General features: G+C 39.0%; 1 protein-coding gene across 1 annotated transcript; it reads left to right on the top strand.

Moving 5' to 3' along the window:
• Positions 1 to 1,171: 1,171 nt before the first annotated feature.
• Positions 1,172 to 3,288, top strand: LOC148036228 (expansin-A10-like). The gene is made up of 3 exons (XM_087678222.1): positions 1,172 to 1,536; positions 1,671 to 1,995; positions 2,156 to 3,288. The coding sequence occupies exons 1-3, from the start codon at positions 1,281 to 1,283 to the stop codon at positions 2,460 to 2,462; spliced, it is 888 nt and encodes a 295-aa protein (XP_087534348.1). The 5' UTR covers positions 1,172 to 1,280; the 3' UTR covers positions 2,463 to 3,288.
• Positions 3,289 to 27,679: the final 24,391 nt, after the last annotated feature.

Raw genomic sequence — 27,679 nt, 5'->3', positions numbered from 1 at the left:
ATCCCCCACACAAAAGGAATTGGCTATATCATTGATCATAGGGCTAATTTTGTGAGGCTCATAACTTTTGCCAATTTGCAGAATTTTCAAATGTTTTGATATTATTTTGACTAGTAGGTTGCTTATAGTTGGTGACACCACCAATGATATACAAGGATGTGATACATGTGGCCATGGGATCCTAAGAATCATCTCCTAAGAACCAACTCTATTGTGCTGATTGTTTGATAAATTCATAGTTACATAATGCTTGTTAGAGCTTGCTACTAGTGCATGGGGTTTGGTGATAGTTTTAAAGAGATTGCATGAAGCACTTTTCAATGAAATTGAATACAGTTTTGAGAAGAAACTCTTGTTGAGTGAGTAAATAATACAAAATCACAGGGATTTTTATTTTCTAGTACTAGGGCAACAACTGGGATAGGGCACTAGTAGCAAGCTCTCACAAGCATTATGTAACTGTGAACTTATCAAACAATCAACACGCCAAAGTTGGCCCCTAGGGGTTACTTTGTGACATCCCATTGCTACATGTATCGTCTCACTATAACACACCTCATCCATGTTAGCGAACCTTGAGGCTTGTGGGCTTGGCTAAAGGGCCCATCTCTCTAAATTTGGTTGTTTTGGTTGGTGAGGCAAAAGACTATATGACATACCGCCACTCGGCTAATGAGGTAGACCGATAATAACCAATATGTTGTTTTAATCATGGCATGTTTAACACGTCATTCTAATCTTCTCTTTGCTCCCCATATCAAAAACATCTCACATTACCCCAGCTGGGGCTGGGGGCCTGGGGCAAGCGCACAGTTACAACTGACAAAATCATCCATCCCTCTAACAGCTGCCCTGCGCGACATCCAATGCGGTACATAGTGCATACATTAATATCGGAAATATGTGGCGGTCGTTGATTTGGACTAATTTGGCTGGGCAAGCGCAGAACGTGGTGTGTCGGGCCGGCGACAACGATAGGGCAATGGTAGACCGTAGAGGCTACAGGTTGCAGCGAGTATTCGGTAATGGTAAATTTGTCAGACAATCAGCTGGACAGAGTGGGGCCGCCTCTTAGACTCTCGCGGCCACATGAAGCGTCTCAGTATGACACATCTCATCCGTGTTACCTAACCTTGTTTGCTAGGACGGAGGGCGCTCTTTCGGCTGTATGATCGGTGAGCGAACGAACTATATAATTTACCCCCCCAGGTTCATGTAGGCAGAAGGAAGCAGCAACCTGTAGTCTTAAATCTTCTTTCTCCTCGATTGACGCCTGCAACATGGCTGCGCCAGCTGCCATTCCATCCTCTTCCACGATCACCTATTCTGCGGGACAGCAGCTGCAGCCCGTTATTTGTAAGGCAATGATCGGAGGCATAACAGTCTTGTTGTATCTGGCCACAGCTAATCTAGGTATGAATGTAGGCATAGTGCCAGTGAGTGCATCCTACTACGGCGGCGGGGCGTCCAAAGAGAGCAGCTGGAGCAACGCTCACGCCACCTTCTACGGCGGAAGCGACGCCTCGGGCACAATGGGTACGTTGGTGTCTCCTTCCTAATCGTAAAAGAAAGGCCGCATGCCTCGTGGGAGCCGCTTTTTGACTACGGATAATAAGTGATTGCTCGGCTTGCTGATGTTGATACTATTGTCGATGATCGTGACACTGCAGGCGGCGCTTGCGGCTACGGCGACCTCTACTCCTCCGGCTACGGCACCAACACGGCGGCCCTGAGCACGGCGCTCTTCAACGGCGGGCTGAGCTGCGGTGCCTGCTTCGAGATCAGGTGCGATGCCCAGGCGGACCCCAAATGGTGCCTTGGTGGATCATCGTCCGTGGTGGTCACGGCCACCAACTTCTGCCCGCCCAACCCAGCGCAGTCCAACACCAACGGCGGATGGTGCAATCCCCCTCTCCAGCACTTCGACATGGCACAGCCGGCATTCGAGAAGATCGGGGTCTATAAGGGAGGCATCGTGCCGGTGCTCTACAGAAGGTACCTACAGCGCCATTCCTGTCTCTATCTAGCAATAATTCTGTACATTTTCTACTCGACGCTAACTGTCGTAAAATCGCTTCACCGTGGTCGTCATCATCATCATCATGGATACATATATATGTATGTGTAAGTTAAGTTGTTGAATGAATCGTTTCAGGGTGCCCTGCGAGAAGAGGGGCGGCATTCACTTTACTCTCAACGGGCACGCCTACTTCAACCTCGTCCTCATTACCAACGTGGGAGGTGCAGGCGACATCCGCGCGGTGTCCATCAAGGGCTCCCGCACCGGCTGGCAGCCCATGACGCGCAACTGGGGCCAGAACTGGCAGAGCAACGCCAACCTGGGCGGCCAGAGCCTGTCCTTCCAGGTCACCACCAGCGACGGCCGCACCCTCACCTCCTACGACGCCGCTCCCTCCAACTGGCAGTTTGGACAGACCTTCTCTGGCGAGCAGTTCGACTGATCGATACTGCGGTCGTCGTCTTGCGGCGACTGCCAGCTACTGCCTACTTGTGATTAGCTTTTCAATAGTTTCGTAGTCGATCAGGTATCCCGCAGGCAGAAACAGCTCCAATGAAGCCGTTACTCCATTAGGGAGCTGCTGTACTGACCGCCGGTACCACCCCGGCGCGATATTCTTCAGCTACTTCCTTCCTCGACGTCTCTGGCCTACTGCAAGAATATGCAGTCACGTCATGGTTTGCGTGCCGAAGGTCGATTAGACTCTGCCTACATACTAGTGTACAAACGACTACTTGATCCGTCTCGGTGTCGGCATGAGCGTGCCTGCCCAGCTGATCGTAGTTAGCGTCCTTCATCCTCAGAAATCGCCTTTCCTCTCGATTCCTCTAGGCCGCAGCTGACAAATCAGGACCCTAAGCATACAAATTTTTAAGTAGGCTCAGGGGTCCTGGGATCAGCTCGCCCAGAGCCATTCTTCATCCTCCCCTGGGATCGGCTGCACTTCGCCTGTTGATACTGCCGTTGCAATGCTAGTCACAGCTAGAGGCCGGGGGCCTTTACAGACAAAAAACACAAAGTTTTGCATAATCTAAGAAGCCCCAAACCAGCTTTTCATTACAAAGTTAGGAAGGCAATGTTGCTCTTCGTTTCGAGTCCTCTTTTTGGCTCCCTCAACGATGAAAGAGGAATCAGCATCCCTTTTTCTTTTTAAAAAAAATTAAGACAAGGTCTCTCTCCGTTTAAACTTTTAAAGAGAGGTGTATGGTTTTTTCATGTATATTCCACATGTATCTGGCCACATGTATATTTCCTACCATCATCTTTGAATTTAGAAATATCAAATTTAGTATGCATGTTCTCGCATTAGTAAGTCATGTCACAAGATCTAGGCCTCTTTGTTCAAAAGCACTTCAGATTTAACGAGTAGGATTGCACTGAATATTCTTGCATCAGTAAGCCATGTCATGAGACCTAGGTCTATTTATTCATTTTGATTTAGAAATTCAATGTCCATTACAATTGAAGAACTCTGTAAAACAACTCACTTGTCTGCATATAATCATCACAAACAACACGTATGAATCACCTTTGAAATATTTTCTTTCCCACATGCATTATTGCACACTTTTAAAATAAATAATGCAAATTCATGTTACCCTTAAAAGTCAGAGCATTAAGTAGAAGGTGGATGCCTCACTTATTAAAGTGCAATCCACACTTTCAATTATGTCTACATCCTTCACAGGACTAGTCTCTCTTTTTACCTCTCTCAAGTTTCCACTTGCTTTCATCATATGTGCACAAACACGAATTCCAATTTCCACATCTACTCCATGTCATCTATATCTGTACACGCAACCATCTATATCTGTACACCTGTCTTACTTTTCCCACGCAACCATCTAGTGTTATCACATCTATAGCTATATTCACCTCTTTTTCTCACATTTTTTGAGGAGGATTTTTTCTTGTAATGAATATAGGGCTCATCTAGCATCCACCATTATTGGGCTATAGCATTTAATAACTTGAAATAGGCACCTTAATTAGATTTATTTCAAATTGAAAATTGCTAGAGAAACATCATAAGATCCAAAAGGAACAGAATAACAATCAAAAGACTACCAATTTTGATTTATTTCAAAAAAATTTAAAAAGAGAAATTCAAATAGAAAAGAATAGCAATCAAAACAATACATGGAGATTAGAACTTAAATTTCCAAGTCCATCTCCACTCTTGTTTATACATTCTCCTTCACTAGTTACAACACGTGTGTGTGTGTGTGTGTGTGTTTAGAGAGAGAGAGAGAGAGAGAGAGAGAGATGCCCATAGTCCCATAAATACCTCTTCTTGCCATGGGATAAACCAACAAATAGTCCAAGGAGGTATAGAAAAAGTAGTAGTAGAAACCACATATGATCTGGCCATCCACAACATCAACATCTTTCTTAACATAAGTAGTATCCATTAGTAATATTTTTTCTAACATTTGCACTCTTAATCCTTAGTTAGCCAGACCATTGATACCTTCCACCTCAATGCAATGACATTGTTATGCATTTTCACAAATTTACTTAAAAAATCTCCAAGTCGAAATTAGGTAGCTAGGTTTTGAGACCCTATATAAATGTGTGCTCGTTACTTTCATGTTTTCATAGTTCAATAAAACTAGAGCTCCTGACAGCCTAGGAGTTCATATCTTCTTTTTTCTTTGATTTTCATCATGCATTTGACTTTGTGAATTGAGATTGGAATTTATGTACATGTTAACATGGAGCTTTTTCTTTTCTTTATTTCTCTTTCTTGTTTTCTTGTTGTTTTAAACATGAGGTCTCTCTCCTATATGTCTCTATTTATAGTATACTAGAGTTCCATGACTCAAGTCACCTAGATTCTAAGGTGAATTAATGTTTCAAGATCATGTGCTATGGTCAAATGTACATTTCCTTATACCAAAATGATAATTAATTCTTAAGTATGCACATGTATAATCATAAATCTATCATTCATGCCATTAATTTGTTTATTGTTAAAGACAAGATGGATGTAAGCTAGTGTTTAGAAAAAGAAAATTTAAGGAACATGAAGCCAATCCTTTTCATCATAATCCGATGTAAACATTGCACCCATATGCAATCACAATACATCTTAGAGTGTTTTTAGGTATGCATCCCCCTTCAAAGGTACTTTGTGTATGCCTTTCTTTGGTCTAAGAAGCCATAGTCCCATTCTATTATCCCCACATTATACATTATTAATTTATTGGCAATAATTAATTTTAATTTTTTTGATATACTAGCATATCATAATACTAAGGGTGCTTCATGCAATATGGACTGCTTTGTGCTTATATATATATATATATATATATATATATACATATTTACACACACATACACATATATATAAGTGCATAGAGTGCATAAATACACCCATGCATTTTTCATCCCAACTCTCACAACATTAAAGACCTTATACTTTTGAATGCATATGTAGTTAGACTCCACATGCACGTATGCATACACTCCAATCTGTACTCTCCTTTGAGCTTGCAACATTTGATTTTATTGATTATTATACTCTCCTTTGAGATTGTATGTAAGATTTAGATCATTCCTTTCTCAAAGAACCTATTAACGCTAGTCAACTAGTAAATAAGACACTTTTGTCGCAATTTGGAACCTCTACAAAAAATTTCATTTCTCATCAATGAGAAATATTAAGAACACATGGTTTTAGGAAAATGTGGCCAATGCAAGATAGTAATTGGAAAAAAAATCAAAAGGGACAAAACAAGCTAGAAAGTGTATATTTCTATATCAACCTTTGCGACCATTTTCATAGAAAATCGAAAACTTTAAGTGATTTTAATCAAAACCATCTCAACAAATATTTTACCAAGCTAAGACTTTCATGAAAATAACTTTACTATATATATTGTATATCCCATTAAGAGAATTATAATTAGATAGAAATTGTGAACTTTTTAAAGAGCTCCAAATAGCATTGTTGAGTGATGTTTTGACAAATTTTCATGCATGTTTGAAGATTTAATTTTTGTAGAAAATAAAATTTCACCTAAAACTTGTTGCAAATATTTTATTCTCCTATCTTACAATATTGATAAAGTCCCATCCAATTTTGGTATCATAAGCACATGTTTCTTTAAATGTAATTGAAATGGGACTTGAGTCACTAAAGTGGCTTGTAGGCACTTTTGTGGCAAATTACAAAACTAGTGTTAAGATGAGTGAAGCCCCTCTTCTTAATGAAATTAGATTCTACTTTCTTTTTTATGTGGCTTTCTTTTAAAGCGAAGTGCATGGTCTTTTCATGTATATTCTTTAAATTCAGAAACACATTTCATACCTACATCAAATTTAGTATGCATGCTCTTGCATTAGTAAGTCATACCATAATGTCTCTTTTATTCATAAGCATTTAAGATTTAACGAGGAGAAATATGATGGATATTCTTGCATAAATAAGCCATGTTATGAGAATCTAAGTCTCTTTATTCATTCACACATTTAGAAATTTAATAAATGTAAGTGTGACATAGATACCTCTCACTACATAGCATATTATATAGTAAAGGAGACATGTTTATTATAATTGAAGAACTCTATAACAACAAATTAGTCTACATATAGTATCACAAACAACATATATAAATCACCTTTGACATATTTTATTTACTACATGCATTGCTGCAAACTTTTAAAATAAATAATGCAAAGTCATGTTACCCTTAAAATTTATAGTATCAAATAGAAGGTGTATGCCTTGCTCTTATGGATCATCTATATCTATCCATCTTATTTTCCCAATGCACCCATCTATTCTTATCTAATCTATAGCTATATTCACTTTTTTTGCTCAAATGCATGGAGGAGGTATTTCTTGCAATGAATATAGGGCTTATTTGACATCTTCCATTTTTGAGTCATAACATCTAGTAACTTGAAATAGATGCCTTAGTTAGATTTACTTCAAAAAGTACAAAAATCGACGATGACATTTTATAAAACTACATGAACTGATATGGAGTAGAATCCACAATAGACATATGTATCAGTAAATATTGCAAAATGTGATTCCATACAAAGGATGAGAAATATATCGAAGAAAGCCTACATGGACTATAGGGCCAAAAAAGAAAGGGATATATGCTCCATAAATCCAAGCAACTGCTACAACTCCTTACCACTCAGAGCTTTTCCTAATGCAATGGAGCATCAAATAGAATCTACAATATAAAAAACCAAAGATTAATCTACATTGCATAATGCATCACAAAAAATATAAAAATTGAAAACATGAAAGAGATATGACTTACCAAACCATTGCGCACATAAAATCTATCAATGAGAGAAGTGACACAGTGCCTCTTGATATACCGAGTCTCCAAACCTATGGAATCATAGTTTGTGATTGAGTGTTATAAGAAAAATAAAGTAGCATTGTTAGAAATAAGGTTATTAGTACAAGTATTATACCAACTAAGAAGGTGAACATAACCAAATTAAAACTTAACATGAAATCCTCCAAAAAGTCGTACGTCCACCACTTCCAAGATATTTCTTGACCGTTGCATGCAACCGTGACCTCATCACCTTCTACTATTATCACCATCATCTTGGAGAGTCTATAGCCTCCTCCCTAAGTATTTGCCAATCCTCTACATCCAATGACTTAGGCTTTGAAGCCTCACTCTTGAATGTCTTGGATGCATCCAACAATCTATGTGACATATATGCATACATATAGTCCATCATCCATCCAATGGAAAACTAATCAGCCATTATAGATACCAAGAAGTCCTTGTACAAGGATGCAACTACATACTCATTTTCTCCCTTTGAAATATTTTTCCCATGATCTAGTATATTGTGCCTAAATACTAGTGACAACTCTCTCATGCGTGCCATCTAACCCGAACAAAAATCGAGATAACTCTTGGTCTACTATATCTTTGAAGTGTGCCATCTAATCCGGAGACATAGTACATGCAAAAATATCCTATAGCTCCTCATGTGTCAACCCTCATCCCGTCCTCCTCTCTCGATTGTCTATATTGATTTGCACAGTCAATTTAACAATGTTAGCACAATCAATATAAGGGTGAAGGCAAAGCACGATATTTACAAAGAAAAATATTAGTTAAAAAATATATAAGAAACTATCAATATAAGTAAATAGTCAATAAATTTGACAAGTGAATGTAAATATGACAAGTCATATGACTCCATGACAAGGTCTTGGTATAGCTTGGCATACATTGATAGGTCTATGTATAGGTCCCTCAAGAAAGAGGATTCTATTTCATTCTCGAAGTATTCTTCTACTCCAAAACCTTTACCTAGAATGCTCATGATTGTCTCCTCTGCATATTGCATGCCCTCCTCATCCTCCATCCCCTGCAGTAGTGATTCCTATACCTACATACTATCCTTATGTATGGTAGAAACATTGCTTTCATCATACACTCGAGCACTCCTCATCCTCCATCCCCCATAGTAGTGACTCCTATACCTACACATTATCCTTATGTATGGTAGGAACATTGCTTTCATCATACACTCAAGCACTCCGAGGTATTGATGGTATGACATACCACCAATGAGGTTGTCGTGGTTTGGCTAGAAGACTACTTGTTCAAAAACATCAAATAAGAGATTTCCATAAGAACAAAAAAACATTTGTGGTTGTTTTGTGTGGTGAAAAAATCAACAAAAAAGATCATGCACATGTTCATAGTGAAACAACAAGATAAATGTATCACATAAATAATTCCATCTTTTATCGGATTCTACCTCCAAGAATCTAGAGGATCCTCATTGAATGGTTATCCATGCTTTTTCGAATACCACTAAACCATTGTACATCGAATATGATTATGGAGAAGCTATGGTAATCTATTAAAATATTACTTTGCAAATTATCAACATACTCCATCTCATCCAGTATAATGTTCGAGTCTACAGCACACCATCAACTTTCTAGCTCAAACTTTGCCATGGTACCACAATTAATCATGGAGTGCATTTTATCGATGCATTTGGCTCCAAAATGTTACGCGCATGACCATGCCATGAGTGGATTTTTTACCATACATTGAAACACCTAGGTTAGTTGATGTGTACAATTTCTAGATACAACAACCTTTGGATTACATCCCCACGAGAACTTCCACTCCCTAGAGACTTTCACCCCTTGCCGTGAAGCAATGGTCAAGGCATCATGAAACCATCTCCTAGACATAAACCACGGCATCTCCTCTATGCCCTTGGGATATCCGGTTGACTACTGGCATATACTACATGAAAATTCTAATTATGCTTCCTTGCATTCTCTTCTATCCTACTCATGCCTACTAAGCCACTTTTTCATGGATACATGGTGTGACATACAAAAATGATTCACTTTCTCCTCCATCGCACCATCCATTCTCTCATTTATTCCATTTCTAACCTCCACATCTCTTGTTAGTCTATCATCACTCTTCAGTGTCCACAACATCTGATTATCTAAATCCATTTCCTTCTTTTTACATAAAATCTCCCAAAAATGGTTGAAAGCCACTTCTCTTGTTCACATGTCATCCTATTCCAAAAGTGTCTACAGTTTTTGGATATTTGCAAGAGATAATATCTAAAATATAAAAAATTTGCTAAACTTTTCTAAAAACCTGGTATTTTTGAACCATGCACACTATGGACACTAACATTAATGACTAATATGGCATTGGCTCTCTAGATCAATAAGAAATATGAATGAGATGCACCCTAGAGTTTTTTCCACTATGTCCACACAACTGTATGACATCCAACCCTCTGAACCTGCACATCCTTTGGCATGTGCCAAAGTCTTACGGATCTACAGTGTTAGAAGAAGTATCCTCTACCATGTCAATGTCTTCATCTTCTACCTCTTATTCTTCCATATTCTCATGTCCATGCTCAGTATCCAACTCCTTCAACTCATACGCTAGAGACTCCCTACGTTTAAAGAGCTTCATAGTTTTCTAGCCCCATTGGAATCCTTAGAGTTGTCCCATCCATCTCATTCAATGCATAGGTAGCATTGTCAAAAAAAACCTTACCACATATGGAACAAACCATCCCTTTGCCATCTTCCAACTGGCACTATGCTAATTTTTCAAGCTGATGTCATAAACCAGCACCTAGTCCCTTGCTTGTATAGCTCATGGTTGAAGCTTATGTTTCTTGTTAAACCTCTTCTTGTTCTTGATCCTTGCAGTCTTCATCTTTTTTATGGTTGTCTCAATATCTTCAAGCCTTCTTTTTAACTGTTTAATGCGTAGGACAAGTAACTATTCTTTATTAAAACCCTCTTCTTTCCCATAGTAGAACACTCCAAGTAGCAATGGTCTCCTCAACATGCATGATTGGTTGTTGTCTATACATTAATTCAACAGGCATATACCATGTAACTGCACTATGAATGCTCCTATTAGTGCATAAAGAAAAGAGTAACATTCTTGGCCACTCTTTCATCCTACCCTTGCATGACTTTGCTAATGCCTTAATGATACGTTGATTGTTGAGAATCAAAGTTTGCAGCAGTAGAATGTGTGCACAAGAGGGAGAGAAGAGCTCAAAGTAGAGTTTGCAGCAGTAGAATGTGTGCACAAGAGGGAGAGAAGAGCTCAAAGTACAAGAATGAAATCTTGCTTACTAAGTTGCTTAGATTACAACTTGGGTACACTCTTTCACCAATGATAGTGACTCATAGGCTGTTTATATAGCCCTTTGCTAGCTAGGGTTAGGGTTTCCCCTGTCCCTAGGGCTATTCACACTCATCTGCCCTTATACTCCCTTGCTTACAGTGGATTTCTATGCCCATCTTCTAACACCCCCCCTCAATGCCAGGGTGGCATTGGATTACAAGGCATGTAAAAGATCCCCCCCTTTTTGGGATGCCTTTATAAATCAGGCTTACAAGGTTGTTTTAGGTAGATGATTTAAATAGTCAAAACAATCGATCTTCAGATGAATTGGAGACATAGTTGGCCACAAATTCTTTGGGTATTTCAGGAGTGTTGGGGCATTTACTTGTTATATGACCTATCTTCTTGCATTTGTTACATTTCATCTTCTCAGGATACTTCTTCCAGCAGTTGTTTACAAGATGTCCTTTTTTCTTACAGAAAGAACATTTAGTGAGAACTGTATGAACCAATACTTGTTCACGGGAATTTGAAGTTGCCTGACTGTTGTTGCTTTCTTTGTGGTTCCTCTTTTCTTCATCTAAACAGGATTGAATGGTACTTGCCAAAGTAGGATCTGGAATGTTGTTGAGAGTGGCTACAAGAGTAGGAAACACCTGTTTTACAGCTTTTAGGAGAATAGCAATAGCATCTTCTTCAAGTATTAGAGCTTGTACAGAAGCAAGCTATGCCATAAGTCCCTTCATATGAGAAATGAATTTTCCCAAATCTTCTCCTAAACGATATTCCAAGCTAAAGAATTCAATTTTAAGGAAGATTTTAGTATTCTTGCCAGTGGCTCCATAGAGCTTTTCAAGCTCATCCCGTTTTTCTTTAGCAGTGTTTAGTTGATCAACATGATGAATCAAGGATTCATCTAAGTCTAGCATTATGATTGCTTGAGCACGTTGGTCATCTTCTATATCAATCATATTTGTAGAGTTTACAACTCTACTTCCTTGAATAAGAGGCCAATACCCTCTCTCCATCATTTTGTATTTTATAAGTACCTGCCATGGATGGAAATCCTTACCATCAAACTTTTGAATTTGAGGACGGACATCAGCATATGTTGTGGTCATTGGGAAGGTCTTACCACTTGTTAGGACAAGGGTAGTGTCTAGTCCCTTACAAACCTTTCACTGAATGTGGAAGCAAATTAGACAAAGTGAAGTCAAAGTTGCAATGAAGAGAAAGGCTGAAAATCATATAAGTGTAATATTTCAAAGTATGACTTTGGTGGTCCTTTCTTATGAGCAAGCTTCTTCTGTGGTTTAATAGTCTTTTTAGGTTTTAATGAAGTAAACCTAGAATGGACTTCAGGCTCCTCCTTGTGGTACGGCTTAGTGGATGAAGCTTGTGTTGGACACGGTTTGTCTATGATCTCAATGCTTGTTGCTGATGATTCCGAGGAGAGTATGATGACACTCATGCTATTGATTTCACTGACCAATGTACTTGAGACAATGTCACTTACGGTATGCAATACACTTCTTCTGCGTAATGGTCTATGTGTTCATTTTACACATAACCTTACAACAATATATGAAGAGGAATAAAAAACTCACTGGGTTTTAGTGAATGCCCAGCAAGCTATTAACCTGATGATTTATGATTAGTGTTAAAAGAACACTATTGTCAAGCTTAGTGAAGTGCTTGAATGGAACCCGGTTGGAAGTCAGCTTCCCGATGCTTGGTGATGTCCGTTGAGCATGCCCAAGAGCTTTAGACTCTGGAATAGGATTCAAAGACTCTGCTTCAGTGATTAGAATCACTGTTAATGAAGCTCAGAGTGTAAAAATGCCAAAATGTCAAGCTTGGAGCTTGTTGGCTATGGCTGCCCAAAAAAACACAGTTAGGGTTTGGCTTCTAGTAGCCAGCAGAGGAAGAATTTCTCAGAGCCCTCTTAGCTGAGGATAGCCCACTTGGGGTGCTATCAAAGCCCTATGGTGGTGGGGCTGGGATTGCGCCTTCTATAGCCCGTGTTTCAGCACGAGATATGCGTATGTCTAGAACTACGCCGTTTTTGGAATCCACGCAATGCTGCTCTCGATGTCTACCAATCCCGGGGTTTATCACTCCTGGCTGATTCGGCCTGTGGTAGAGAAGAAGTTTCTAGAAGAACAAAGGAGCTAATATGGCCTCCTTTGTCCTGTCCAAGTCCTCCAATGGAGGTAGGTTGCAGGCAGCTATGGAGGAAAGAAGGATAGGATGAAGAAAATGACAGCTCATGTGCACTTAGTGATGAGTGACTGATGCTGAGGAAAGTTGAGGAGATCAGAGATGGCTCTAATACCATGTTGAGAATTAGAGTTTGCAGCAGTAGAATGTGTGCACAAGAGGGAGAGAAGAGCTCTAAGTACAAGAATGAAATCTTGCTTACTAAGTTGCTTAGAGAACAACTTGGGTACACTCTCTCACCAATGATAGTGACCCATAGGCTGTTTATATAGCCCTTTGCCAGCTAGGGTTAGGGTTTCCCCTGCCCCTAGGGCTATTCACACTCATCTGCCCTTATACTCCCTTGCCTATAGTGGGTTTCTATGCCCATCTTCTAACATTGATGACCTCTTTCACTTTTGCCATTTGCTTCAAGATTGTAGGCTGAAGTTAAAGTGAGCTTGATATTCAATCGTGAAAATAAGTCATGAGCCTTATCCACATCCAATTCTCCTCTATCTACAATCACTTTGCCAACACAACCATACCTATAAAAGACTTCTTCCAATAAGAACATGCAAACTACTTGAGTAGTCTTTGTACTAAGAGCTCCACCTTCCACTTGACTTGTCAAGTCTTCTCGTGCAAGCACAAGATATCTCATATTCTATAAACTTATAGGCATGGTAACCAAATCAACTACCCATTTGTAATGCATAGACAATGGATAGGTTAGTTGCAACCCATCTCTATGCTTTATCACGGAATACATCTAATAGTCATTGCATGATTTTATATATTGCTACATATCTTTATACATGTTTTGCCACCAATACTTCTCTTTGATCTTGGAAAATGTGCTCCAAAATCCTCTAGTCTAGCCAATAAACTTTCATGAAAATCTTGCATCATTTATTGTTGAGAAGCCCTATCTCCCAATACAATACTAGAGCTCCTCTCTTTTTCTTTGCATGCTTCCATAAATATCCATCTTTCAAGAACAAGATTTTCTTTTATTCCTTTTGAATTGAACTTCAAACTACTCAGCCTTCTTTGTCATGAGGCTAAGATATTGGCCTATGTTTAGCCAATCATTCTCATACAACTATTCCAAAAATATTGTTCTCACAGAAGCATAACACTTAGATGTTTTTCCTCTACTACCCATCTCTTCTCCATGGTTGTAAGCTCTTTTCTTACTATTGAAATCCTTGTTACAATAGTTGTACATGTAATAACAACAACTACATACTCATTCCCTCCTATCATAAAGTCGTTTTCAACACCTATCACATCATTCTCTTTATCCTCCATCAGCTCGTCTTCATCTTGAAACCTTGCTCTTGAAAGCATGTCACCTACCCATGGGTTTTTGTCTACCTGCAATATACTAAAAATTAGGATTAAATGACTTTTTATATGCAATCCATTGTAACATGGCAATATCAGGAGTTGAGCAATTTACTATCATGCCTAATACAAGTAGATAATCAATCTCTATCACTGCATGAGCTCCCACAAAATACTCCCTATCACACTTAAGGGATGTCACTACACCCCAAATCTCTCTTTTGACTTGAGAATACTGCCATTGCCATTCATTGAGGATGTTTGCTCCAAACCAAATGGCATATCTATTCCCATCAACATCATCCTAACCTACTTCCCAACCAATGGCAATTGGGCTTGTATCCATAGTGATAATATTAGGCTGCTTATTCTCATGATTTTCTCTCTATAATGTTAGGGCTGAAATCAATAAGCTATTTAACTTCTGAACTGCCTTCTTATGTTGTTTATCCCACAAAAATTTTTGCCATTTTTTGAAGAGCTAATATAAAATTCCAACCACATGAGAAAAATGCGGAATCTATATCAAGTAAAAGACACATACACCCAAAAATATTCTCATCTCAAAAAGATTCAAACATGTCTCCCGCATCCTGCTTATGGCATCAATATTTACTAGTAACTCCAAAAACTAACTTTTCTCTTGATAGAGTCAAATGCACTTCTTCAAGATGGCTCAAAATCTTTTCATAGTCAACAATATGATCAACCACAAATCTTCTATATCCATGCTCATTTAACTCTTCATTCTTCTCATAGATATCACATCCTTTGATTGACATATCATCAAGAAAGGGTAAGGTCAACTGAGGAATACACTACAAGAGACATGCTTCATATTAGCGACACCATAGAACCATCACTATTTGCATCACATTTGTGATGAAAATAGGGATGCGTGCAATAAATTTGCAACGCTAATAGCGATGGTTACATCGACACCATAGAACCATCCCTATTTGCAAAAATAGTGATGCGTGCACTAGTAAATTTGCGACGCTAATAGCAATGGTTACAGAGAAAAAAAATTTGTGGTGGGCCAACTTGAGCACTATGTGTTGTATTTTGGCTGTACAAAAGAGTTACAATAAGGTGTACAATGGTCGTCAAAATGAAGGTAAAGTGTACTTGAATACACAACTAGACTGATACATAAAATAGATACAAGATCGTTTAATGACAACGTTCATGGAATCATGGAAAGATACAAAGGATGATAATAATATAGTGCATAGAAAATGCATACATAAATCATAGGACCAAAAAAGAAGAGGATGTGCGCTCCACGGATCCAAGTGCGAGCTATAGATCCTCGCGATCCGAAAGCTCATACTGTCGCAAAGGAGCATCAAATGGACTTTGGAAAGAAAGAAATAACTACATATCATTACATCATACAATAATGCATTTTAATTAAAATTAGTAACTACACACAAGAAAGATGAGTGACTTATTGGGCCTCCGTGTGCATACAATCTATCGATGAATACAGTGAGACCGTGTCTCTCTGCATATGGAGTCTCTAGACCGGTGGAATCTCGATTTGTAATGGAGTGCTGCAAAGAAAATAAAATACAACTATTAGAAATATGATTGTAAGTACAAGCGATATGGAAAAAAAATATGCAAGAAGAACAAAAGGAAAACTTAAAAGTCCTCCAGAATAAGTCTTGTGGACGCCACTCCCAAGATGATGAACCACTCCTGCCTTTAGTCGTGCCCTCGTTGCCTCGTGCTGCTATCTCTAATGTCTTGGAGAATCTGTAGCCTCCTCCTCCCTAGGTCGACACCAGTCATCTATGTCTAGCCACTCGAGCTTTGAGGCCATACTCTTAAGTGCCTTAGGTGTGTCTGATCATCTATGTGACATGTATGCATGCATGCACTCCATCATCAAGCCTGTGGAGAACCTGTCTGTTGTGATGGGTACCGGAAACTCCTCATGCAATGATGCTGCTATATGAAGTCCTTGCTTCCCTCCGGTATGTTCTTTCAATGATCCAAGACGTTGTGCCGAAAAACTTGTTGGCACAACTCTCTCATACGAGCCATCATCCTCCTCTCCTCATCATTCATGATGATGGCTCCTGTCCTATCATCTACAAGGTATCCATATCCCTCTAGGGTATGTCTAAGATGTGTCCTCTCCCACCTGTCACCGTGATCATGGGCATATCCAGGATATCCTTGTACATTTGGTGTACCCACAGGGGTGGTATCTCTTGGAGTAGCACCCATAGGGGGTGCTACCTGCGACTGAGTAAAAGATGGAGTGACTGGAGTAAACATCCCCATAAGTGTCAAAAATCCCACAAGTGACGTAAGTCCAGCAAAACGATGAGATGGAGACACTGTGTCGATACCTCCACAATAACCACCTGAGCCACACTCTCTCAAACCTGCACGAGAGCGAGGAGTAGTACCCATATCTCGAGCTGACCGCACGCTCACCACATCCACGTCTCCACAACATCCCCCAGAACCACTCCCTCTGTCCGACCCAAGTCAGGAGCATTGACCTCATCTACTCAAAAAACTAATGCATGTCAATCTCCTGACATAACTTTGCATATGCTGAAGGTTGATAAAAAGGTCACCACAAAAGGATGAGTCCATACCGTTCTCAAAGAATTCTTGGCCTTCAGTCTTTCCATCACAGTTACCACTTTGAACCATTACACATCAAATATGATCATGAAGAAGCTACAGTAATCCACCATGATAATACTTTGCAAGTTCCCAAAATACTCCATCTCTTCCACAACAGTGTTTGGATCCGTGGCTCATTGTCGACTCTCTTGCTCAAACTTTACCATGACAACACAATCCGTTTTGGAGTGCATTTTGTCAATACGCTCCATGCAAAAATATCATCCACGCGACCATCCTACACTATACACTGAAACTGTTAATTAATCGTCATATATAGAATCTAGATACGACAACTAATAAAACATGTGGTCTCCTCTGGACTGCATCCCCTCAATAATTCCCACTCCTCAATAGAGACCTCCACCCCTCCGTGAGAGGCTACGATCAAAGATCCATGCAACCATCGCATTGACATAAATAGTAGCATCTCCTTCATGCCCTCCGGATATCAAAGTGGTAGGTGGCATGTACTATGTCAAAATTTGGATCGGGCTTATTCTCGATCTTTCCTAGCTTGCTCCTACCTAGTGAGCCACGTCTCCATGAAGGCATGATGTAACATAGAAAAACGATTCACTTTCTCCTCCATTGCAGCATCCATCTTTTTTTCTACCCGGTTTCCAACCACCACATCTCCAATCAATCTATTATCATCCTTCAGCGACCATAGCATACTATTGTCTCGATCCACCATTGGTAGCCACTCTGAGATATGCACTAACGTCTCGAACACGAACTAGCCTTCACCCATGCTATCTTCTAGTTGAGCTTGTTGTCGCACAAAGCCTTTAAGGGTTTCCATGAAGCGCTCCAAGAAGAACATCCGCCGCGTATGGACAGGTCCCGCAAGCTCTACTTCATCTACAAAATGCACCAGGAGGTGGGTTTGTATCGTGAGCATGCTAGTGGGCAGACTCTTCTCAAAGAGAGAGACCGTCTCAACTACTCCCTGCCTTGTGGATATAATAGAGGATGTCTTGATCTTCTTTTGTGAGATCCATTGCACTAAATTTGACAACCTGTAAATCACCCCAGGTATTTCTAGAGTGAGGCATCCTGCAATCGTGATTGATAGTACAAACTGCCACAAATGAAGAAGCATTATGAACAATGACTATACTCCAAATAGCAAAATACACAAGCCACTTATAATCCGTTCGTAGTACAAACTTAACATATCTTATGCCAATCATGGGATTTTAGCCCTGATAATTGGTCATATTTAGAAAACGTGGATTTGAGAGAACGTATTATATCCGTTACAGTGCGGATAGACCTGATAATATGCTTCAAAAAGTGATCTTCTTTAGTGGACAAAACCTTTAGAGCACGAGGCAATTGCAAGCGACCATCAACACTCGACTGTGAGACCAAAGCACTTCCATCTTGCCTACCTCCTTTAAATCCATTCCTGTCCTTGCAATGTCTCTCTTTTGTGTGATGTGGTCCCATAGTAAGCTACCCATATTCTTGAAAATATGCATGGGATCCAACAAGTGGTTGATCTGTAAGTAGGTCCAATACGACAACTCATAGAAAACTGAGAATCCTCACATTCCGTTTGGATGTTACTTCATGTGGACCATTTTCAACTCATACCAACTTTGGGTATTCATTCGTATTGGATATCATCCAAGAAAACCTTCCCTCAGCTCATGACCCTTCGCTAAGAAACTGGCATGTCCTTGATATACCATCCTCTTCATGGTTCATGAGCTTCGAGAGTCTAACTGTGGCCCACACACTGGACATGCATGATAACCTAAGGTAACCAAACCTGCCCAACACCTCTATTTAGTGAACACAAACTTGAACGAGCTATGATAGATATGACCAACGAGAATGAAAGTCTACTTACCTAACTCTTACATGAGCACTCCCCGAATCTCGGAAAGTCATGCATAGTCCACATGAGAATAGCTTGTATATTGGCGGACCGTCCACCATCACGCTTGCTCATATCTTCCACAGCGAACCCCTCCTCCTATAAAATCTTAAGCTCATCAACTAATGGATGGAGATAGATATCCATATTCTTGACGTTGTAGTGGCCAGGAACAAGCAAGCTAAGGATCAAGTGTCCTTTCTTTATAGAAAGCCATGGCGAGATGTTGTAGTTAACAAGTACTATAGGGCACACACTGTAAGATGTTGAGTGGAGACCGAATGGGTTCATGCCATCCATAGCAAGAACGAGTTGAAGATTCCTTGGCTCTTGTGCAAATCTTGGAAAGGTAGAGTCAATGTAGCTCCATGCACTTGAATCCACTAATATTCGTTGGAATCTATCTATGGATCTATTTTGCATATGCTACATTGTCAAGCTCACCAAGCCCGACGTACGAAACATGTGATGTATACGAGGGATAAGTGAAAAGTGTCTAAGAACTTTCTGAGGGATAGTATACCATTGCAAGTCCTGTCGATATGTGTGAGCACCACATTTTGGACATGTCTCCATAGTCTCATACTCTCCTTGAAATAGCATGCAATTGTTGACACATGCATGGATGCTGTTGTAGTCCATGTCAAGCTTTCATAAAACATGTGCATCATTATGAGACTTAGGCATGGTATTTCCAAGTGGTAATATATGATAGTTTAGCAACCTGAAAAGATGTTGAGAGAGAGAGAGAGTACGAGAGAGATACACAAAATATGCTCCCAAAGAATGATTCATATTGATGTAGAGTTAGTATATATAGGTGAGACCCAAGTCAAGTGAGAGATGATATATATAGTTGTAACATCCCCACTCAAACAAAGGTCTCTGGCTGCGAGTGAAAAAAACCCTTGGGGAGAACAAAATGGAAAGCTCCCTATGTATGGTGGAAGCAAGAGTATGTACACCCATGGGCCTCTGCCATTTGAGCAACGGGATTTCTCTATCATCCTGTCTGAAGAGAAAGGAGTGTCCGGTCGAGAATAGAGGGTTACTTTTGCCATTCGCCATGTCTCTACTCTAAACAGGAATAATCTGCAAGACTTTCTTGCAGGGAAGCAGCCTTCACTATTAAAGATTTGGCCTTTGGGCTTACTTGATTGGTTACCTTAACTGCCATTGCCTCGAGCCTTGGCTCCATCAAGCTGGGCCGCAAGAGGGTCTCCGGCATCATGACCATGCTCATGATCTTCAGCTCCATCGCCTCGAGCCTCTCCTTTGGACACCGGTCGTGGGCGGTTATTGGGACGCTGTGCTTCTTCTGCTTCTGGCTGGGATTCGGCATCGGCGGGGACTACCTCTCTTGGTGACCATCATGTCAGAGTATGCCAACACACGTACGAGAGGAGCCTTCGTCGAGGTAGTCTTCGCCAACCAGGGGTTCGGCATAATTCGAGACCGACGCTATACCTCTGTATAACATCTATGTATCACTAGTAACGTAAGGTAAGAGCAGTCAAATCTTTCCCCTAGGGGTGCACTCACGGGGTGGATCTCCCGGTAATAAAAGAAGAAAATACATTTTTTGTGTCGAGAGGGATCTCTTTGTTTTTAATCCCCCTCGTGGTGCCGTGCCTGCTTCTGTGCGTCTGCTTTTACGTTTCTGGTTCTGAAATTCTTGTCATGGTAAGATGCCTGAGAACACTCGAGAACCTAACCATGCACACCACAGAATTTAACTACCTAATTGCCTGCTGTAAACATTATTTATTACACACACATTAAGCTACATGTTTGTTTCTGGAACAGTTGCATGGTAATTTTCCCAACCAAGATAGATATCTGTTGCAGGTGACAATTTTAAAATTTGTTTGGATGCTTATAAGCAAGAAGTTCTTGTGTGCAGAGACTGTTCCAACAACGTTTGACGACTTCCATTGTAATGGATGCTATGAAATGCATTTTTTCATGGGTGGCTGCTATGTCATTTTGAAATGTTTACTTGCTTGACATGGATGTTGGAACTATTTTTGGTTCTATCTACAAAGTGAACATGTGTAAAACATGGCTTTTCTTGTGGAGGCTATAGCAAAGTACTTGAATGACACAAATGAGGTAACCTGGATGTGGAAAGGGCCTGCCACTTGTATGCTCCAATCTGATTGATCCTATCCCTGGTTATAGAGCAAAATAATATACTTACAAACATCAACATTACTTTTGGATGTTGATATTGCCATGCTTCATGATGATCGTCCTCGTTTGTTATTCCATTGATGAGCGTCTATATTCTAGCTGATGATACATTGTTTCATTTATATTCTTTCCAGCTGATGAGGGTCTATATTCCAGCTGATGACACATTATTTCGTTTATATTCTTTCCAGCTGATGAGCGTCTATATTCCAGCTGATGACAAATTGTTTTATTTATATTCTGTTCATGGGGCCCCACATGTGTTATGTTGTCTATAGAGCGGCGTCGCGAACCGTCTCTATAGACCTTGTGTTATTCTAATGTCACTATAACGTTTTTCTTTGAGTTTTGATGTGACAGATATACTGCTTATATCCAAACTTCAGTTGAAGGAATTTCTTGGATATTTTATCTTTTGCATTGATGTCGCTTATCCTTATTTGTTGAGAGAGAGAGAGAGTACGAGAGAGATACATAAAACATGCTCCCAAAGAATGATTCATATTGATGTAGAGTTAGTATATATAGGTTAGACCCAAGTCAAGTGAGAGATGATATATATAGTTGTAACAAAAGAAATCATAAAACACCTTGAAAAGGCACAATTATTTTTTATAATGGTGCCCAAAAGAAATCAACAAAGTGTATGTAGAAGGTACCTGAACAGCTCGGTCACACTCGCATCGCTCCACCTGTATTTTGCTTGCATACTTAGGAGTGGAAGTAGCATCTTTAGGCGAGATACTCGACACCCATTATATAATGGTATGGATGCTTCTTCTCTAAGCAGGTTACATGTCTCAGTATCCATGGGCATCAATGCATTGATCATTGCCTCCATCATAGGCTCCAAGATTGTAGGAAAGTCTGAAAGGTTTCCTGTCTCCTCTGGTATTGATGGTATAGATTGGTTAGTGCCTTCCAAGTGGTGGATTGGCTCGGGCACTCCATCCATCTCACGCCCACAAAATCTTCTAACTGATCGCAATAGGTGCACTCCTCCTTGGGATGAGATGTCACCTCCCTATATAAATTTTATGGTCACATCCACTGTTGTTGTATATGATATTAAATTAGTTTGTAAATATAATGCATGATTGATACACACTTTTCTTATCGTTTTCTCAAAGTTTGAGATCACCTGATCAATGATCTGCGATTAAAACTCGTGGTGTCGTGCCGCTAGGCGCACACCGTGTAAAAAAATCTAGTGTGGCTTTCTTATTGATTTAGAGAGCCAATGCTATTTTAGACATTAGTGTTAGTGTCCATGGTTCGAAAAATATTAAATTTTTGGACAAGTTTTAGCCAATTTTTGATATTATCTCTTGTAAAAATCCATAAAACTATAGATAACTTCTAGATTAGGATGGCATGTAAAAGAAAGCATGTAGCTTTCAGCCAAATTGAGAGAATTTTATGTAAAAAGGGAGATTTGTGAAATTGCGCGACGCGTTGTTTTCAAGTAGGGAACAACACTCTAAAGGGGGAGATGAAGAATGAGTGATCTGGTAGAATTCTGGCCAGGTGTGCTGGAATTTTACTCCCCTTTTGGAGCCAATAGAAGCATCATATTAGCGATCTGAGTAGCATAGAGAAAGGTATTAATTTATACATGTTTTTGACTATTAGAGTTATATCTTCTCATAATGCTAAAATAAACTGACAGACTTCATCTATGTTAGTATTCTTCTTCATTTTCTATTTTAGTAGAAAAGGGAAAATACAAAGAGGAATAAAGAGAGAGGGTGTGAGTATGCGGGAGAGAGAAAGAAATGAGGACATATCCAATCTTGCCCAAATTGATATATACAAAAGACAATAGTAAGAGTTAGTATTTACATGAAGGTATATTCAAAAAACAATAGGAAAGAGGAGACATAGAGAGATAAAGAGAGAGGGAGAGAGAGATGAGCACTTATGCAATGTCATCCAAAATTTTCTCTGCAATAAAACAATAACAAGGGTTAGAATTGACATCATGCTGTATCGAAAAGGTAGCAGCAAAAAAAAAAACCAAACAAAGAGAGAGAGAGAGAGAGTTGCCTCTTGCTCCAAATAAACTCTACAAGAAAACAACAATTAGAACTAACATCAAATTCTATTGAAAACACAACATAAAAGAGAAACATCACATAGAGAGGGGGGAAGAAAGGAGAGAGAGAGAGAGAGAGAGAGAGAGAGAGAGAGAGGGAGAGAGACAGAGATGAGAACCTGTGCCTCTTGCTTAAAACAACCTTTGCAATAAAACAACAATAACAGTAAGAAATAACATCAAACCCTATTGAAAAAATAACAAACAAGAGAAAATGAAAATAGAGATGGGCACTTGTATTTTGTCCAAAATCTAGAGCTTCACGGAGAAGAAAGTGCAAAGGCAAGCAAAACACTCAAAACCTAAATTACTCTCACCAGGGAGCTTCAATGGAGATAAAAATTCACCAATATGGAGAAGACTCGAGAGAAAGTGGTCTGTTGCTCAACTTTTGGTCAAACTAATTTTGTGAGAGGGAAAAAACCAAAATTGAAAATTCTCTAAAAAAGGAAAGAAATATGAGGTGAGAGAAACTCAAATTTTGTGTACTATTCATTCTCCCTTTTTTTAAATCCCCCACTACCCCTTTTCAAAATAAAAGACCCAAGATTTAGAGAGATAAGATTTACCCTCCATGGATGTCGACATCTAGCCTTCCTATTGGACAATCCAAAAGGCTCACATATTAAACTATATTATTTTTAAGGGTCCACTTGTGAGTTCATTTTTTTTCTAATGGAGAGAATATTGCAAAGAGGACAGAGAGAGAGAGAGAGAGGGAGAGGCAAAAGAGAGTGAAAGAAGGAAAGAAAGCCATAAAAGATGGAAAGAAAGGTGAAGAGAGTTGATTATTAAATAATAGATTCCCTAATTGAGTCTCTCAACACCTTATATACCTTGTTAGTATAATTGAATATTTTCCTCCTATTAACCCCATGTCTATTAGTATATCCCACTCATTTATAGTACACCCTAACCCTTACTATTTTTGCCCTAAAAAACAAAATAAGGACTTATTGGTGTGGCTTGATATAGTTGGATTGCAAAGTACTACTCTATTCAACATTAGCATGGATAATATATATGTGGAAAAGCTCAATTTCACGTGGAATTTGGACATATAGATGTGTATGTGATATATACAGCATATAAGATTTTGGCCACCAATTCTTGATAGTTAGGGTCTTACAAATAATGAACAACATGTAGTCTTGCCTACAATAGAGAAATGGTTATAACTCTCTATGGGCGGCTCTGAATGAGATATGTGACACGTCAAAATGAAGCTTGTGAAATATACTTTCAACTTGTACATGTTATACTTGACCATCATTAAGGTAGGGTAAAAACTATTCAAAAATAGTGTATAGTCTGCTAGCAATATACTTTAAAATAGTGTGATGTCTCTATAGTCCAAGCTAGGCCAAAATAAGCCAAACTTCAAATAAAATAGTATCTATTAGGTAGGGAAAATCCTCCAAAATGGTTGTTGGCTGCCAAGAGGCTTTTTTGAAGGACAAACCTTGCCATTTAATGATATATTCTTGAATTGATTTAGTTTTAAGATTTTTTTTCTCTTTGTGCAATGACTACCTCAAAAGTAAACTAAATTATGCCCTTTTCGTCTATGAGTGGCGATTCTCCATATAGCCTTTAGGAAACCTAATAAAATATTTCAATTGACCTACATGAAAGACATCATGAATCTTAGTGGAGGGAGGCAATTGGAGATAATAGGCCAAATCACCCACTTTTTTTACTATCTTGTATAGGCCATTATAGGAGTGTGCCAACTTGTTACTAGACCATCCTTTTTTCAAGAAGTATTAGAACTTGGGTATCTTTAGGAGGGCCAACTAACCTTGTTGAAACTTAAGAGAGTTCCTTTTCTTATCAACATATAGATTCATGTGTTCGTGGGCCTTCTTGAGATTCAGCTTACATTGCTGAACTAAGTCTTGCATTCGATCCAATTTTTTTCTTTCATGAGGGTTCAACTTCTCACTAAATGTGAGCATAAGAAGAGACACCCTATACCCATACATGGCCTAAAAGGGGAATACTCCAATGCTATCATGAGTGGAGTTATTATAAACAAACTTAGTCCCATGAATCCCACACATGTTGTATGCTATGACAAAAATGTCTCAAGTAGGTCTCAAGCCACTTAACCCTCTATTGAGCATGATACCATATCCATCGAAGCATCAATCAACTCTACAATAACTTTATATGAAGGCCTTAGTACCATATATCTCATATTGAATGCATACATTCCAAGTGTAATGCATAGGTATCTTTTTCAATACATGTCCCTCATGTTTGGGTATTTTCTATCAAGATTGGGGCATTCATTGAATATACCTACACTTGCATACAAGTACTAGGCTTTGGATCATCAAGAGGTGGGAAAAGTTTCCCCCAGGAGGCTAGATTACGCATGCCTTCAAGACCTTAAGAAGTAAGGGTGGGTCACCTCTCTTTTGGCTACCACCTCACATGGCATCAATCTTTTCCTTAGTTAGAGTATACATGACATGACATGACATTTTTCACTAACCAAGTACCATGAAATACATTTGATAGGAAACAAACATTAGGATTTTCATGAGATGCATGGAATGGAGAATTGAGTGGATTACCTTGGTAATTTACTAACTCAATACATGCCAACTTACCCTTTTATAAATTCTTAGACACTCTAACTGTTTAGCACAACAAGTTATACAATGATGATTAGAGGTTGTACAATTAACTCAAGATGATTGTGGATAATTAGTAAACATAGGGCTGTATGGATTTTATCAATAGAATTTGAATTACTTAAATGCATGGATGCAATTGGAGGATGGGCTGATCTAATAGCTAATGCAATCTTTCCATTTTAGTAAATAAAGAGAGCTTGATCAAGTGAATGAGGTGAATGTTGGGTGAGATTCAACTATTTACCTCATTAATGGAGTTTGAGTTGAGCCATGGCTTCATGCATGATGATTGATTGCTCCTTGAAGCCCAATCCCATGCAATCAAGGGTTGGGAACACTTGGAGATCAAAGAGGCTTTAATGGAGAAGGGTCTTTAGCTCTCTTGAGTGCCCTATCCCACAAGATTGGCTCTCTTCGTAAGAATCGTCCCCATAATGCTTCTTGATGCTTGAATCCTCCTCAATGTATGAGGATACTTTGAACTTGAATGTTTCATGCTCTTCATGAAATGGGATGATTGCCACTAATCAGAATGTGACTATATAAAGAGTTTTCCTTTTACATTCATATAGAGGTGCATGAGTGAGACAGATAGATGGATCATCCTTTTTCTAACTAAACTCCATTGTCATTGTACGTCCATGTTTACTTGCAATTGATTCACAAATGGAGCAAGATGTAAAATTGGATGAGCTTTGGCAAGACATGCAATCTACATCTAGATCATTGATCAATGCTGTAATAAATGGATTCTACTTAACTCACAATTCTAATGTCCCAAGATGGTGATTGCCTTTAGATGTTCTCTTTAATGATTGAAGCTCCAATGCTACTCTTGGATGTGGTAGCCACCACGAATATAATGAAAAGAAGGGGACCCATAGCCTTGACACCTAATTTCTCTCAATGCCTCTTCTTAGATACTACCTCCTACATTTCTACTTTTTTTTTGCACTTGCTGCTAGCAATGAAAGCATGATAGATCTTCAAAGAAATGGGACTTAACAAATGCACATTTTCTTTCTTAGCTTTGAAGACAAATGTTTTCTTTAGTCCCTTCCACGAGGGATACTTTGTAAGCCACTTGCCAAGCATGAAAAATCAAATAGAGCACCAAGATGAGATGCCACAAAAGTAGGCTTTGACACAACAACAATAGCTCGATAATAGTACCTAGATGTAGCAACCCAAAAAGGTAATGCCATTCTTGGATGAGGCAACCACTAATGGTAGGATTGAAGAAAGGGACCTATAGCCGTGATACTAGATCTAAGATTGACATTTAAAAATGTATCAAGGTGGAAGGTGAGGTATTGGGGGTTTTTTGATATAGAGATATGCTATGGATCGATGCATATGCTTCTAGTCAAATAATTCAATACATCGATACTTCATTATTGTTAGTTCAACTCATCACTATGAGCTCATTATTGTTATTTTAGTTCATTCTTGTTACTTGATTACTATTTGCTCATTATTGTCAATTCATTACTATTAGTCCAGTTCATTACTACTAGCTCATTACAATTAATTGAATTCATTACTATCACATATATATCATTATACTATCAATTAATTGTTGTCAATTCAATTTATATTTAGAATATGTGTCATGCTAGAATGCTCATTAGATAACGAAACTATTCTTTCCAGTAAATGACTTGCTAAAATGGAATCATCTTGGTTTAGGCCATCTTTCTTTGCATTGGGGTCATCTTAGATCTAAATGGAGTGTGTTTTCCAACGAAAAAAATCAAGTTCATATATAGAATAATATTATAATTATAATCACACAATAATGTAGATAATTTCAAAGAAGTTGTAGGTTCCTTCTTCATATAAGTTCAAGAAGATGTTAGGCCTAATGAATCTAATGAAGTGTCTCGTCAAAGAGAGGAGTTCAAAGATCATGTGGATGCATCTAGCTATCTTGATAGTGGGAATTTCAAGCTTCACAAGGAAAAAGCATGTCAAAGTAATAAGGGAAAGAATCAAATAGAGAAA

This window comes from Lygodium microphyllum, chromosome 5 (assembly GCF_053477565.2).
Source record: "Lygodium microphyllum isolate KBCC chromosome 5, Lygodium_microphyllum_v1.1.10, whole genome shotgun sequence".
In the NCBI taxonomy this organism is placed as follows: Eukaryota; Viridiplantae; Streptophyta; class Polypodiopsida; order Schizaeales; family Lygodiaceae; genus Lygodium; species Lygodium microphyllum.
Note: the sequence above shows the minus strand (reverse complement) of the source record. Positions and strands in the feature narration are given on the sequence as shown.